The following is a 14,645-nucleotide window of genomic DNA, read 5'->3' on the forward strand; positions in this document are numbered from 1 at the left end:
AAATCTAATCGGTTGTCTGACAGAATTCAGAAGTGTGGTGAACTGCTGTATTATACATACATATATACAGAATTAAATACTTAAATATAGAAAATCGCGTTTTAAAATCGAAAAATGGATTTAACAAAATTGAGTGTAATGCAACTCAAGGCAGTTCTGGGTGAGATGGAGTTGAAGGTATCCGGTAACAAGGCGGAGCTAATACGACGCTTGCAGGAACCCAACGCAGAAAAGGTGGCAAAGGTGGTTGGTGCAATATTAGCGGTTAATGGTACGGAGGAGGCAGCAGGAATGGTGGATGGTGAGGAGAGTGGACTCGGGACACAGATAAGGGAGCTACAAGGCGTAGTGGAAGCCCTTAGTTCGGAGTTGAAAGCTCTTTATACACGCACGTCGCCAAGCATGCCTGTACATGCACAAGTCGCAAACAACGCACGGTTACCTACATCGCAGTCAACGCACATAGCAACGCAAAACGCAGACATAGCTTCGTTTCTGGATAATTCGCCATACAGCGCAGCAGCACAATTACATACATCAATAGCATGCCAGCCAACGCCAGTGCAGAGTAACAGACAAGGTATGTCATCTCAATATACATATTCACCAGCACAAGCAATGGCACTAGCATCGTTTTACACAAATCGTGAGTATATAAATATATTGCCACAAACACATGCATGTAGAGAACAGCCAGTTATAGCAGTAAAAGAGCGACACACGCTACATGAGATAGCTTGGATTTTGCCATCATTTGATCCGTGCGACAATGAGTACTCATCGGTTAAGTTTGTGGAACGAATCGAGCAGCTAAGAGAAGTTTACAAATGGGAAGACTCTTTGCTTATTTTTGCCGTATTGAGCAAGCTCAAAGGTGTTACCAAGCGTTGGGCAGATGCCCAGCCCGTATTTAGACAATGGGGTGAGTTTGTTCGTGTATTCTTATTAGATTTTCCATATGTGCATAATGTTGCGACGCACACATACGTTTAATGAATTCAAAGAGAGGGAAAGATGAAAAAGTCATAGAGTTTTATTATGAAATGGTTGCAATAGGTCGCCGTGAAGGAATTGACGACGCGTCAATTAACCGGTATATAATAAATGGTCTTTGGGACGAAAACATCAAACGTACGTTGAACGCAATGAACTTTAAAATGTGTTCAGATTTATTGCAATCATTATATAGTTTAACAGCAGGAGACATGAATAGAAAGAGAGTGAGTGGTGTAGAGCAGAAAAGCATGCCACAACGTTCCATTCGTATGAGTGAGCTAAAAGCAACAAATAAAAGCAAAGTGAGTGTGACTTGTTTCAAATGTAAAGAGAAGGGTCACATAGCAAAGAATTGCACGAAAAAAAGAGTGATACGAAAAGTCAAAGCAAGCCAGTAAATAGTGTAGAAGCAAGTGTTGACACGAATGTAGAAGCAAGTGTATATACGAAGGCAGAAGAAGGTGAAGAAGAGGAAGAAGTGACAGTTAACAAAATTCAAATTAAAGAAAAACAAAGAGAGTTACTCAAGAGTGTTAACATTTTGGGTACGCAAGAAGTTAAATGCAATGTTTTGATTGATTCGGGAAGTGCAAAATCGTTGATTAAGAGATCGATTGCTAATAGGTGCTGCGAATGTTTCACATCATGCGAAGATAAGTTAATTGGCTTTGCCGGCGGTGAGTTGGTCTGCAAAGAGAAAATGGTTACACGAATTAAGTTCGATGAAGTATGTATGCAGCTGAGTTATTAGTAATCGATGACTCGATAATGAAGTACGAAGCATTGATAAGAATCGATATATTATCAAAAGGAAAGGTAGTTATAGAGGGTGGTACGTGTAGTATAATGGCTATCGATAGAAACACAGTTGATGTAGGAAATAATTTACAGCCAGGTACTGATAATAAACTAATTGAGCTATTAAACACGAATAATCACTATTTTTGGGAAAAATTGTATTAGTTAGGGAAATCAAAGCGTTTTAAAATGGACATCAGGTTAACAACGTCCACGCCAATTTCCAAGAAACCTTATAGCATTCCGACACCTAAACAGCAGGTTGTAGAGAAAATGATAGAAGAATTGTTGGGATTAGGCATTATTCGTGAATCTAAATCGCTGTTTGGATCTCCCATCGTCTTGGTGCGAAAGTCAAATGGCGAAGATAGGCTTTGCGTCGATTTCCGTGAAATTAATGCTATTACTGAAAAGCAACCATGGCTGATGCCAACTGTCGATGGGGTGCTAGCCACGTTAGCTGAGAAAAAGTTTTTCACTACTCTTGATATAATCAATAGAATTGGAAGAGACATCGAAACCTTTTACCGCATTTGTGACGCAAAATGGTCACTACGAGTTTACTAGAATGCCATTCGGGTTGCGGAATGCTCCGTGCGTCTTTCAACGCATGATGGCTAATTTAGTGACGCCTTTGGGAAAAAAGGTGATTAGTTATGTCGATGAAGTGATCATCGCTAGTCGCACTGAAGATGAAAACTTAGAATATTTGGAAAAATTTCAAAAAATAGTTGAACAAGGAGGGTTGACTCTTAGACTGTCGAAATGTGCATTTATGAAGCGCACTGTATCATTCCTTGGGCATGAAGTAGACGAAAATGGTGTTAGGCCAGGCGCGACAAAGACGCTAGCAACAAGAGAATTTCCTGTACCTCATAACCCGTTAGAAGTTCGCCGTTTCCTTGGGCTGACGGGATTCTTTCGTAAGTTTGTGCATGGTTATGCACTGATAGCCAAGCCGTTAACAGAGTTAACCAGAAAGAACATAGAATTTGAGTGGAGCTCAACATGCGAGGATGCGTTTAGAAAATTAATTGACGCAATAGCGAGCGTACCAGTTCTCACTATCTATGATGTTACAAAAGAGCATGAATTGCATACAGATGCTTCAAGTAAGGGTATCGCTGGTATTTTGTTGCAACGCGATAAAGATGGTAATCTCAAACCATTAGCGTATTTTAGTAAAGCGTGCGTAGGGCCGAAGAAAAATTATCATGCCTATGAGCTAGAGGTGCTAGCTGTTGTGGAGGCGTGCCAACGTTTTCGAACGTTCCTGCTGGGTAAGCACTTTACTATAGTGACTGATTGCCAAGCCATATCAAGTGCAAAGGTAACCAAACCAATGATTTCGCGAGTAGCACGTTGGCTACTCAAACTTCTTGAATATGATTACGATATTGTGCACCGGGCTGGAACATCAATGTGTCACGTTGATGCAATGAGTCGTGCACCAATCGAACCAGCTGAATCGACACATGCGACTACGAGTAATGTACAAGCGCTGACTATTGATGACTGGGTATCAGTTATGCAACAACAAGATGCGAAATTAAAATCAATAATCGATGTTCTACGAGGGGCGATAGCGTCTCCGCAAAAATCTCAATTTAATTTAGAATACATCTTGACTTTTAAAATTAAACGGCAATGAACAACCACAGCTAGCAGTACCAAAGGGTATGAGGTGGCGAATAGTAAAATTATACCACGATGACTGTGGTCACCCAGGGGTCGACGGGACCATCAATAGAGTGTTAAAACATTTTTGGTTTCCTCGAATGCGAAACTTCGTAAAAGCATACATAAAGTCATGCATCGACTGTAGTTACCATCGCCTTTCACATCGTAGATAGGGTGAATTGTATGGAATGGACATTCCTAAACTCCCGTTCCAAGTTCTACACCTAGACCATTTGGGTCCATTCATCAAAGCAAACGTTGATACGAATATGTTTTGGTAATCGTCGATGCACTCACCAGATATGTAGTTATAGTTCCCACCAGGTCAACGAAAACAAAGCCAGTTACCGACGCATTGAACCAACTTACCTTATACTTCGGTTTGCCACAGAAAATGGTCACAGACCGCGGCACCGCATTTACGTCTTCAGCTTTTACATCATTCTGCAGGGCAAATAATGTTCAACACAATAAAGTCGCCGTACGCAAACCACGGGCAAATGGGTTGGCCGAGCGGGTAAATCAAGCAGTATTACACTATTTGAAGCCATCGACCAACGAGCCAAGAGAATGGGACACCTATCTGCGATCATTGAAATAGTCTCTTAATACAAAAGTTAACGCAACAACAAAGTATGCAGCAATATATTTAACATACGACTTCCCACTTCGGGATATCAGCGGAAATAAAGTTTTGTCCGCAGTACAAGACTCTTCATGAATGGTCGCCGCAGCGATGCAATCAGCAATATCGCAGAAGCCCGAACAAAGTGGAAAAAGCGGTTTCACGCTAAACACTCGAAAGTAACCACCTACACCGAAAACGACCTAGTTCTACTCGCAGCTCCTCCTCCTAGTTCTGGCGAATCACGTAATCTACAACCACCTTACAAGCGACCGTATATCGTCAAAAAGGTCCTCCGCTACAATCGATACGTCGTCGAAGACATAGATGGGCACCAGTGCTCACAACGCAAGTATTCAACAATTGCCACACCTGAGAATATGAAACCATGGTGCAACCTATTCCCAGAGATTGATGACGAAGAGCAGCCAAATCGGGACGATTTTGGATGTCAGGAGAGGCCGAGCTGTCATCCATAGTTTATTATTCATTTCATTCCACTCATACATATATATATTGTTCTCATTATTACTGTTCCATATACACATTCATATTACTCTGTACAACTCAAGTCAGTTGCATTTGAACTAGCAATAAATAAGCACGCAGAAATCTAATCGGTTGTCTGACACTGCCAAGATTCTAAAGGCTTTTGATTTCGCCCTGCAGAACTTTTTCATTTTCTTCTACTTAATATGGTAGGTGTGACACCCATTTTGCAAAGTTTTTTCCAAAGTTATGGTTTGCGTCAATAAACCAATCCAGTTACCATGTTTCATCCCTTTTCATATTTGGTATAGAATTATGGCATTTTTTAAATTTTTCGTAATTTTCGATTTTTTTAAAAAGTGGGCGTGTTCGTAACCCGTTTTGCAAATTTATATTTAGGACACATATAATAATAGGGGCAACGTTCCTGCCAAATTTCATCATGATATCTTCAACGACTGCCAAATTACAGCTTGCAAAACGTTGAAAGTGGGCGGTGCCACGCCCATTGTCCAAAATTTTACTAATTTTCTATTCTGCGTCATAAGGTCAACCCACCTACCAAGGTTCATCGCTTTAGCCGTATTTGGTAATGAATTATCGCACTTTTTCTGTTTTTCGAAATTTTCGATATCGAAAAAGTGGGCGTGGTTATGGTCCGATTTCGTTCATTTTAAATAGCGATCTGAGATGAGTGCCCAGGAACCTACATACCAAACTTCATCAAGATACCTAAAAATTTACTCAAGTTATCGTGTTTACGGACGGACATGGCTAAATGAATTTGTTTTTTCGCCCAGATCATTTTGATATATAGAAGCCTAACTTGTAGATCAATAAGGTTTATTAAAAAAAAACGAAATTAATTGGCAATAAAGTTAAAAAAAGGTGGAAATCCAATCGAAAAATTAATTAAAAAAGCATTTACAATCCACAAAAAATAACTATTTTATCAATAAAATTTATTTCTAATACCTAATTAAATTTCAACAAATTAAATAACTATGCCAGTTATCTACGGCAAATTTACGGCAAATTCGTGTCCAAGGATTATTTTCCTAGCTGGCCACTAAGGTGGTTTTCTGAGGGTGACACACTAACTTCACGTGAAGTTGGTGGTGCACCATAAAAAAATTTGAACATTTTTTTTTCGAATTTATAAAGTATGCCACTTATCTACGGCAAATTTACGGCAATTTCGTGTGCAAGAATTATTTTCCTAGCTGGCCTCTAAGGTAGTTTTCTGAAGGTGGCACGCTAACTTCACGTGAAGTTGGCGGTGCACCATAAAAAAAATTTGAAAATTTTTTTTTTCGAATTTATAAAATATCCCACTTATCTACGGAAAATTTACGGCAATTTCGTGTGCAAGAATTATTTTCCTTGCTAGTCTCTAAGGTGGGTTTCCGAGGGTGGCACGCTAACTTCACATGAAATTGGCGGTGCACCATAAGAAAAATTTGATTTTTTTTCGAATTTATAAAATATGCCGCTTATCTACGGCAAATTCGTGTGCAAGAATTATTTTCCTAGCTGGTCTCTAAGGTGGTTTTCTGAGGGTGGCACGCGAACTTCACGTGAAGTTGCAGGTTCAACATAAAAAAAATTTGAAATTGGTCTCTAAGGGGGTTTTCTGAGGGTGGCACGTTAACTTCACGTGAAGTTGGCATGCCACCCTGTATTTTCTAAAACATGGCCACGGCAAATTTTTTTGTTTCACAGATAATTCACGGCAAATTTACGGCAAATTCACGTGCAAGAATTATTTTCCTAACTGGTGTCTAAGGAGGTCTCTTAAGCTAGCCCAACCTTTTCAGCCCACTCAAAAAACGAGACCGTACTAAATTGCACTACATTTATTACTAATTTAGTACCGGCTAATTAAATTTATTACCCTTGTATTTTAAAAAATATCGAGGGTTGGGCTAGCTTAAGTTTAAGCCAGCCCAACCCATATGCACAATCAAAAAACGAGACCGTACTAAACTGCACAACTTTTATTACTAATTTAGTACCGGCTAATTAAATTTATTACCCTCGTATTTTAAAAAATATCGAGGGTTGGGCTAGCTTAAGTTTAAGCCAGCCCAATCCATATGCACAATCAAAAAACGAGACCGTACTAAACTACACAACATTTATTACTAATTAAGTACCGGTTAATTAAAGTGGGGGTCCAGCTGGAATTTAAATTGCTGGACGTCCACCCCCCTCATAAGCACTAGGCCAAACAAAAAATTTTAATTTTTATGGGCTCAACAGTTCCAAAAACGATTCGTTTTTTAACAACTGTTAATGTTTTTTTAAAACAAAAAAAGTGGGGGGTCCAGCTAGACCCCCCTTCGTAAGCACTAGGCCAAACAAAAAAATTTAAATGTGGGAATTATGTGCTATTTATGTGCTCAATAGCGACAAAAAGAATTCGGTTTTTTGACACCTTTTAACGATTTCTTTAAAACTTCAAAAGTGGGGGTCCAGCTGGACGTCCAGCTAGACCACCACTCATAAGCACTAGGTCAAACAAAAAAATTGAAATATGGGAATTATGCGCTATTTATGTGCTCCAACATAAGCTACAATCTGTCCAGAAAAACAAAGGGGTGGAAAGGGGGGAGCGGGAGCATATAACCCAAGACGGCAAAATAGAAATAATTCCAAAAACGATTCGTTTTTTTGACAACTTTTAATGTTTTTCAAAACATCAAAAGTGGGGGTGTAGCTGGACGTCCAGCTTATAAGCACTAGGCCAAACAAAAAATGTGGGAATTATATGCTCAATAGCGCCAAAAAGATTTCGGTTTTTGGACAACTTTTAATGATTTTTTTAAAACTTCAAAAGTGGGGGTCCAGCTGGACGTCCACTTAGAACCCCCCCCCCCCCCTCATAAGCACTAGGTAAAACAAAAAAATTTAAATGTGGAATTATGTGCTATTTATGTGCTCAATAGTGCCAAAAAGAATTCGGTTTTTTGACAACTTTTAATGATTTTTTTTTAATTTCAAAAGGGGGATCCAGCTGGACGTCCAGTTAGAACCCCCCTCATAAGCACTAGGTCAAACAAAAAAATTGAAATGTGGGAATTAAGTGCTATTTATGTGCTCAATAGTGCCAAAAAGAATTCGGTTTTTTGACAAATTTTAATGATTTTTTTAAAACTTCAAAAGTAGGGGGTCCAGCTGGACGTCCAGCTAGACCCCCCCCTCATATGCACCAGGCCAAATAGAAAAAAATTAATTTGTATGGGCTCAGTAGTTCTAAAAACGATTCGTTTTTTTGACAACTTTTAATGTTTTTTTTTTAACATCAAAAGTGGGGGGTCCAGCTAGACCCCCCCTCGTAAGCACTAGGCCAAACAAAAAGTTGAAGTTGAAGTTTTAAAAAAATCATTAAAAGTTGTCAAAAAACCGAATTCTTTTTGGCACTATTGAGCACATAAATAGCACATAATTCCCACATTTAAATTGTTTTGTTTGGCCCAGTGCTTGCGAGAGGGGGGGGGGGGGGGGGGGGGAGTCTAGCTGGACGTCCAGCTGGACCCACCCCTTTTGATGTTTAAAAAAAAAACATTAAAAGTTGTCAAAAAAAAACGAATCGCTTTTGAAACTATCGAGCCCGTAAATAGCACAAAATTCTGCACTATCCCGTTTCGATTTTGCCGTCTGGGGTTATATGCCCCCGCTCCCCCCTCGCCGCCCCTCTGTTTTTCTGGATAGATCGTAGCTTATGTTGGAGAACATAAATAGCACAAAATCCCACATTTAAGTTGTTTTGTTTGGCCTAGTGCTTAAGGGGCGTGGATCTAGCTGGACGTCCAGCTTGACGGACCTAATATATCAAATGGTTTACTCGGCGTTGGAGTCAATACTAAATTCTCTTTGATTTTTGGCTTGACTTTGTTTACTAAACATTTTTGACAATTTCTAACGAATTTGGCAAAGTCACGAGTCATGTTTTTCCAAAAGTATTTAGTACGAATTTTTACGTAAAGCTTTTTACCACGGCAGTGACCGCCTGATATAGGGTCATTATGATAAATTGTCATGATTTTGATTTTTGTATTGGCGTCTGTTATTAAAATCTGATTTCCGCATTGTTTTAAATTCAAAATTGTACAATATTTGAAAAATAGATCAGCTTTGGGCCATTCAACTTTGTTAATATGGTGATTGTTAGCTACTGCTTGTAATTTCGAAAGTAACTCTCTTAAGTTTGTTATTGTCTGTATTAAGTAATTCGATCTTTTTACGTCGCATATGTGCGCTTATGTGTATTTTAGAAATTTGACTTTTATCATCATAAAAAATTGTGGTTCTTATACACGGAAATTTTTTCGAATAATTAAATGAAAATTTGCCATAAACGTGTAAAGTAAGTTGTTTTTCGTCGTTTTTTCAGTTTTACTACATATGTAAATATTTTTCGTTTCACTGTTTTGTCATTGCCCTTGTCTTTACTGCTAAAATTTGTTTGTTAGTTTCTCTAATTTCGTCGAATGTAATGCGTGATAATGTATCAGCGCCAACGTTTCATTTACCCTTTATATAAACTATAGTAAAGTTATATTCTGCTAATTCTAGCCTAATTATCGAAAGTTTTGAAGATGGGTCTTTCATGTTGAATATGTTTACTAGTGGTCTATGGTCTGATTTTACAACGAAATGGGTGCCATAAACGTGTGGTCGAAATTGCTTTATTGCAAAGTAAATAGCTAAGAGTTCCAATTCTATAATTGGTTTTTTCTGCTCTTCTTTATTAAATGCTTTAGAAGCGAAACAAATTGGTAAATCACTGCCTTGCTGTTCTTGACTCAAAATAGCGCCACATCCAGTTGTTGAAGCATCGACGGTAATAATGAATTGTTTTGTAAAATCTGGATATTGTAGTAATTTTGGTGAAAGTAATGTTGCTTTCAAAGATAAAAATGCCCTTTCGCACTCAACATCCCAAACGAATTCAACTCCTTTTCTGCTTAATCGATTTAGAGGCGCTGCCAGAGACCCAAAATTTGGTATAAACCTTCTGTAATAGTTTGCAAACGCGACGAATCGTCGTACCGCGTCTTTATCAGTCGGTTTTGTATATTTTTTAATTGCGTTTATTTTGGAGTCGTCTGGAAACAAATCTTTGGCTGAACATTTGTGACCTAAAATGTAACTTCTGGTCGTAAAAAGTTGCATTTATTTGGGTTAAGTTTGAGAGTGAAAGTCCTACAAGTATTGAAAACTTTTGAAAGATTTTTAATATGGTGTGCTTCACTACAACCTACGAAGATAATATCGTCGACGTACAAATATGCGACATTGGGTGGTATACCCGAAAAAGCGATTGTCATAATTCGTGAGAATGAATTTGGTGCTATATTTAAGCCGAATGGAAGAACTTTCCAACTAAATGCATCTCGGTCAGTGCTGAAAGAAGTAATGTCACGTGAGTCAGGATAGGTTTGGTTAGGTTAGGTTAAAGTGGCTGCCTCCGCTGTCCGAGCGGAGATTCACGTAGGCCGTTGTGGCCCGTTGTGCTACCACGCGGGGGCCCTCATTTCCAGTTACCCTACTTTCGAAGAAGAAGAAGTTTAGACCCCAGTGAGGCTAAACCAGCACGTTTGCCTAATGAAACGCAAGATGTCGTTTTGTAGATTCAAGCTCCGCAAGGCACCCAAAGGAGTGTCTGTGGAGGCATTGATGCCTGGTTTTTGACAGTGCGGGACAGTGGCACAGATAGTGCTCTACGCTTTCCATTTCCTCCTCGTCCCTACAGCTGCGGCAGAAGTCATTTGTTTGCAGGCCCATATAGGCACCGTGAGTGCCCATGAGACAGTGACCCGTGAGAAGGCCCACTAGTGGGCTAATAGAGATACGGTTTAACAATATCACTGATTGCGATCTCTTTTCATCCAGCTTAGGCCAGATTTGCTTGGATATGCTACATGTAGGTTCCTTGGCCCATCTGGCGTTTGCTTGATCCGTGAAAAGAGATCTTAGGCAGTGTTTGCAAGTGTTTGGAGGAGGGCTGGCCCAACCAGCGGAGGTTATTGTTTGCAGGTTGGTGCCTTCCCTAGCTAGCTCATCCGCGGCGCAGTTTCCTGAGATGGCACAGTGGCCAGGAACCCATATTATACTCAAGTTGCAATTTTCAGCCAGTTTGTTGAGTTTCTCTGCACTCCAATGCCACTAGTGACGAGGTGTTACTGCATTGCAGGGCTTTTTTGGCAGCTTGGCTGTCAGAGAAAATTGAAATAAAATTGGTCACCTCAGGTTAGCAAGATAGAGGGCTGCTTCTCAGATAGCTATAAGTTCAGCCTGAAAAACACTGCAGTGGTCGGGTAAGCGAAAGCTCTCGCTTAGATTGAGCTTCAACGAGAATATTCCGCTGCCGACTCTGTTGTTTAGTTTAGAGCCATCTGTAAAAACAGAGATTTCGTGAGATCCCGGCTCCTCGCCGTTTGCCCACTCGTTCCTCTCTGGGATTCTTGTGGAAAATTTGCTGTCCCAGGAAGGGGACGATGTTGTATGGTCCAAGTTTCAAGAAGGTTTCGGGGACCTGCTTCAGGATCCGGGTGTGACCAAACCTGCAGTCCCTCCATGGTTCGATAGCGTTGAGCCTTGCCGCGTTGCAGGAGGCACAGTATCTGGTGGGAGTGGAGGGAAAGGCGCCGCTGGTAAGCATTGCCGCCATCCTCTGCACTCTCGTTACTTTGCTCTTGTTAGATTCGATATCGAGTGCCGTCCACCATACGGTGACGGCGTAGAAGAGTATGGGTCTCGCCACTGCCGTGTAGATCCATTGGACTATGCGTGGCTGGAAACCCAAACCTTTTTCCGATTGCCGACTTACAAGCGTAGAGAGCCATTGGTGCTTTCCTGGATCGTTCCTCCAATTTTCGCTTCCAGTCAAGCTTCCTGTCTAGAATAACTCCGAGATATTTAACCTCGGTAGAGAGTTTAATTTCCCTCCCATTTAGGGAGGGGGGGGGGGGGTAAATTCTGGTATAATGCGTTTGCGGGTAAAAAGCACCATCTCAGTTTTTTTCACTGCTGATTCTGAGTCCGCATTCCCTAGACCAAGTGTTTGCTAGATTAAGAGCATTTTGCAAGAGTTTGCCAAGCACCGGAAGGTGTTTGCCGGTAATTGTCAAGGCTATGTCGTCGGCAAATGCAATGACTTGGCATCCGGTGGGCTGTAGTATAGATAACAGAGCGTTCACCGTCAGGTTCCATAGTAGAGGAGAAAGATATCCTGCCTCCTTTGGGTATGAAGACTACCTTTGCCTTGGTCTATTCCGTGGGGATATAGACCAGGTTGAGGCAAGCCTTGTAGATATTAGCTAGCAGCGGGCTTATAAGATCGCTTGCAGCTTGTAATTCAGCAGGAAATATTCCATCTATTCCCGGAGATTTGAAGGTTTTAAGGGACTTGATTGCCCAGATAACTCCTTTTTTGCTTACAATGTGGTCCGGGGGTCGACACGGCCCTGGGTTAGATTGCGTGTTTAAGAGGTATGGTTGAGAGCTGCAGCCTGGAAAGTAAGTGCTGACCAGGGTTTCCTGAATTTCCGTTCGCTGTGCGAATACAGCTGGGAGGTATGGGGTTTTTGGAGAAGACCTTTCGTAGACGATTGGAGTCTAGACTTCTTCGATGTCATTGGTGAAGTTCTTCCAGGAGTCCCTTTTGGCCTTCTGGATGGACTTCTTAAAGGATTTTGAGGCGTCCTTATAATGGGGCCAGATTCCAGTGCGCTTAGCCTCGTTAAAAAGTTTTCTGCTGTTTTTCCTCTACTCGGAGACTGCTTGTTTCCACCAATAGGGTTTCTTTTTACCCCGGGCAGGCTACTGTGAAGGCAGCGTTACAAGATTTGGTGATAAGATCTACTGCTTCTTCTATTTTTGACGATGACTCTAGCTCACCGAGAGAAGCAAATGTTGTGTCCAAAGGAGGCGTTTCATCAGTTGTTAGCGGTAGGCTCGACCTACCGTGAGAAGCGTTTTTTAGGAGAGTAGAGGATAGGACTTTTTTATAAAGGTTCCAGTCCGGACGTCTCCTATTCCTGTAAGCCACCCTAGGCGGTGTACGCAAGAGCAGAGTAAAAATGATATACATATGATCAGAGTAGGAGTTTTCGTTGGAAACTCTCCAATTTTTGACAAGGTCAGAGAATGCCCCTGAAACTTGAGTAATATCTAGAACCTCCTTCCTGTTTGAGGTGATGAAAGTTGGTTTGTCTCCAGTTGTGCATATACTTAGATTGTTATTAATAATAGAATCAAGAAGAGACTCACCCCTAGTCTTAATGTCGGTAGAGCCCCAAGCGGTGTGATGTGCATTGGCATCGGCCCCAATTATTATCGGGAACTCTTTACTGTGGGCCTCCCGTACCGCTTTGCAGAGCCGGTCCTGCACAGAAGTTGGGCGATCGTGCGAAAGATAGGCGAACATCAGCCAGATTGTTTGATCCTGTAGCTCGATGCTAATACAGGTAAAGTCCCCGTCGCTAAAAAGAGATAGTAAAATAAATACTATATTTTTCTTTATTAGAATACAAGATCTGATTCTCCTGTCACGGGCGGTGTCACCAGTTGGTAGTCCTTAGAAAAGAGTCCACAGACCTTGCTGCCAACGACCCAAGGCTCCTGGACTAGAACTACGTCCTCATACGTTGTGCTGAGGCGTAAGATTAGAGCAGCCGAGGCTGCCTTAGAATGGTGCAGGTTTATCTGCAGTACCTGCGCGCCCGTTAAAGGTCGTTTGCGGCATCCATCCTCTGCTGATCCGCATCGTCGGATGCCTCCTCTACGATAGTATCGTCGAATTCGGCATCCGACGGGTCGGATTTCAGCAGAAGATGCTCGTCCATTCCCGTATAGAACTGGCTCTCAAACTCAGATACCGAGAGTGTATCGCTCTCGGCATCCGGAGTGCTGCGTGCCAGTTCGATATCGGCCCCATGTCCACTCAAGGTGTTGCATGGGTCCCTCAGATTCGTTGTGGCGGTTGCGGGTTCGCTCGAGGCGGTATCCCCAATCACCAGATCCTCCGGCGCGGTGGCGGTTCCTTCCCCAGGGCCATGCAGATCCCCTCGGGGTGTTTCTGTCTAACTCCTCGTCCTGAGGTACAGGCTCACCCTCGTCCGGTGTTTCCTCCTTCGTACCATCCCTTCCAATTTTCAACGTAATGGAGTAGAAGCCGTAGCTTAAAACTCCACCACATTCGTCAAGCCAAGGGAGAGAAGCCTAGTTTATGATGATGCCAACATAACGCTGCTTCGCCCTTGTCTCGCCGACCCGGACTATTCTTCAATCGCTGGAAGGTAGCCCCTCATTCGACTCCGCGATGGTATCCAAGATATCGCCAGGATCCGCTATGCCGTCTGGGACCCAGACCCAAGCTCTCGGTCTGTTCGGAATTTCTTCCACACCGACCGTATCCAACCTGGCCCCAAACCACAGCTGTCCTAGCGAAGCTATGACGAGTTTGTAGAGCTTGCACGAGCGTTCGTCGGCGCAGGAAACAAGCTTGACCCTCCCCTGGTACCAGCCGGCATCACGGATAGTGGGAGCCGGCCCCGGATACTTGATCATGATGTCCTTAAAGATCTTGAGGAGGCCGTTTAGGACATCCTTCCAGTTATCCGGGGTTATGTTCCCATTCGGGTGACCGCGGTTAAAAACCGCCAGCGTAAAGTTGGCCTTAGCCGCCTCGCTGAAGATTTTGCTCAGGGCAGGGGGAGTAGAGGCCGAAGGCCTGTGCCTTTTTGGGACCCTAGAGGCATTTCCCATAGACCTTTGTCTCTTAAAGGCCGGCATCTTCGGGTCAGAAGGTTGTTTGGTGGCAGAAGAAGAAGAGGTAGTCGCTGTACCTTGGGGGATGGGGTTGTTGTTGCTGCTCTTCTTGGCAGCAATAATCTTCCTGGCCCAGGCCAGAGAACTTTTTTGCTCTGCCGTTGACTTCTCGCTAGGAGAGTTGCCAAGTTTCTCTACGATTTTGACGGGATTGCGAATGTTCCGCTGGTTGAGGACCGAGATCGGGGTTCGCTTATTTGCCTTGGAACCCTCAAGGGGT

General features: G+C 42.3%; 2 protein-coding genes across 7 annotated transcripts in view; one reads left to right on the forward strand and one right to left on the reverse strand.

Moving 5' to 3' along the window:
* Nucleotides 1-14,645, forward strand: part of sns (sticks and stones) — a 1,009,476-nt gene that overhangs the window by 129,673 nt on the left and 865,158 nt on the right. The gene's annotated exons all lie outside the window — the stretch shown is intronic.
* The window catches only part of LOC137244290 (uncharacterized), a 135,282-nt gene that overhangs the window by 32,868 nt on the left and 87,769 nt on the right, over nucleotides 1-14,645 (reverse strand). Inside the window, exon 4 of one of the 2 annotated variants that reach the window (XM_067773066.1) lies at nucleotides 12,999-13,077. The exons of the other annotated variant lie outside the window; for it this stretch is intronic. Coding sequence (XP_067629167.1) covers nucleotides 13,054-13,077 — 24 coding nt within the window. The 3' untranslated portion in view covers nucleotides 12,999-13,053. Of the gene's footprint in view, nucleotides 1-12,998; nucleotides 13,078-14,645 lie in introns of those variants that run through there. 2 annotated transcript variants of the gene reach the window in all.

The sequence above is a fragment of the Eurosta solidaginis genome, chromosome 3 (genome assembly GCF_040869045.1).
Source record: "Eurosta solidaginis isolate ZX-2024a chromosome 3, ASM4086904v1, whole genome shotgun sequence".
Lineage (NCBI taxonomy): Eukaryota > Metazoa > Arthropoda > Insecta > Diptera > Tephritidae > Eurosta > Eurosta solidaginis.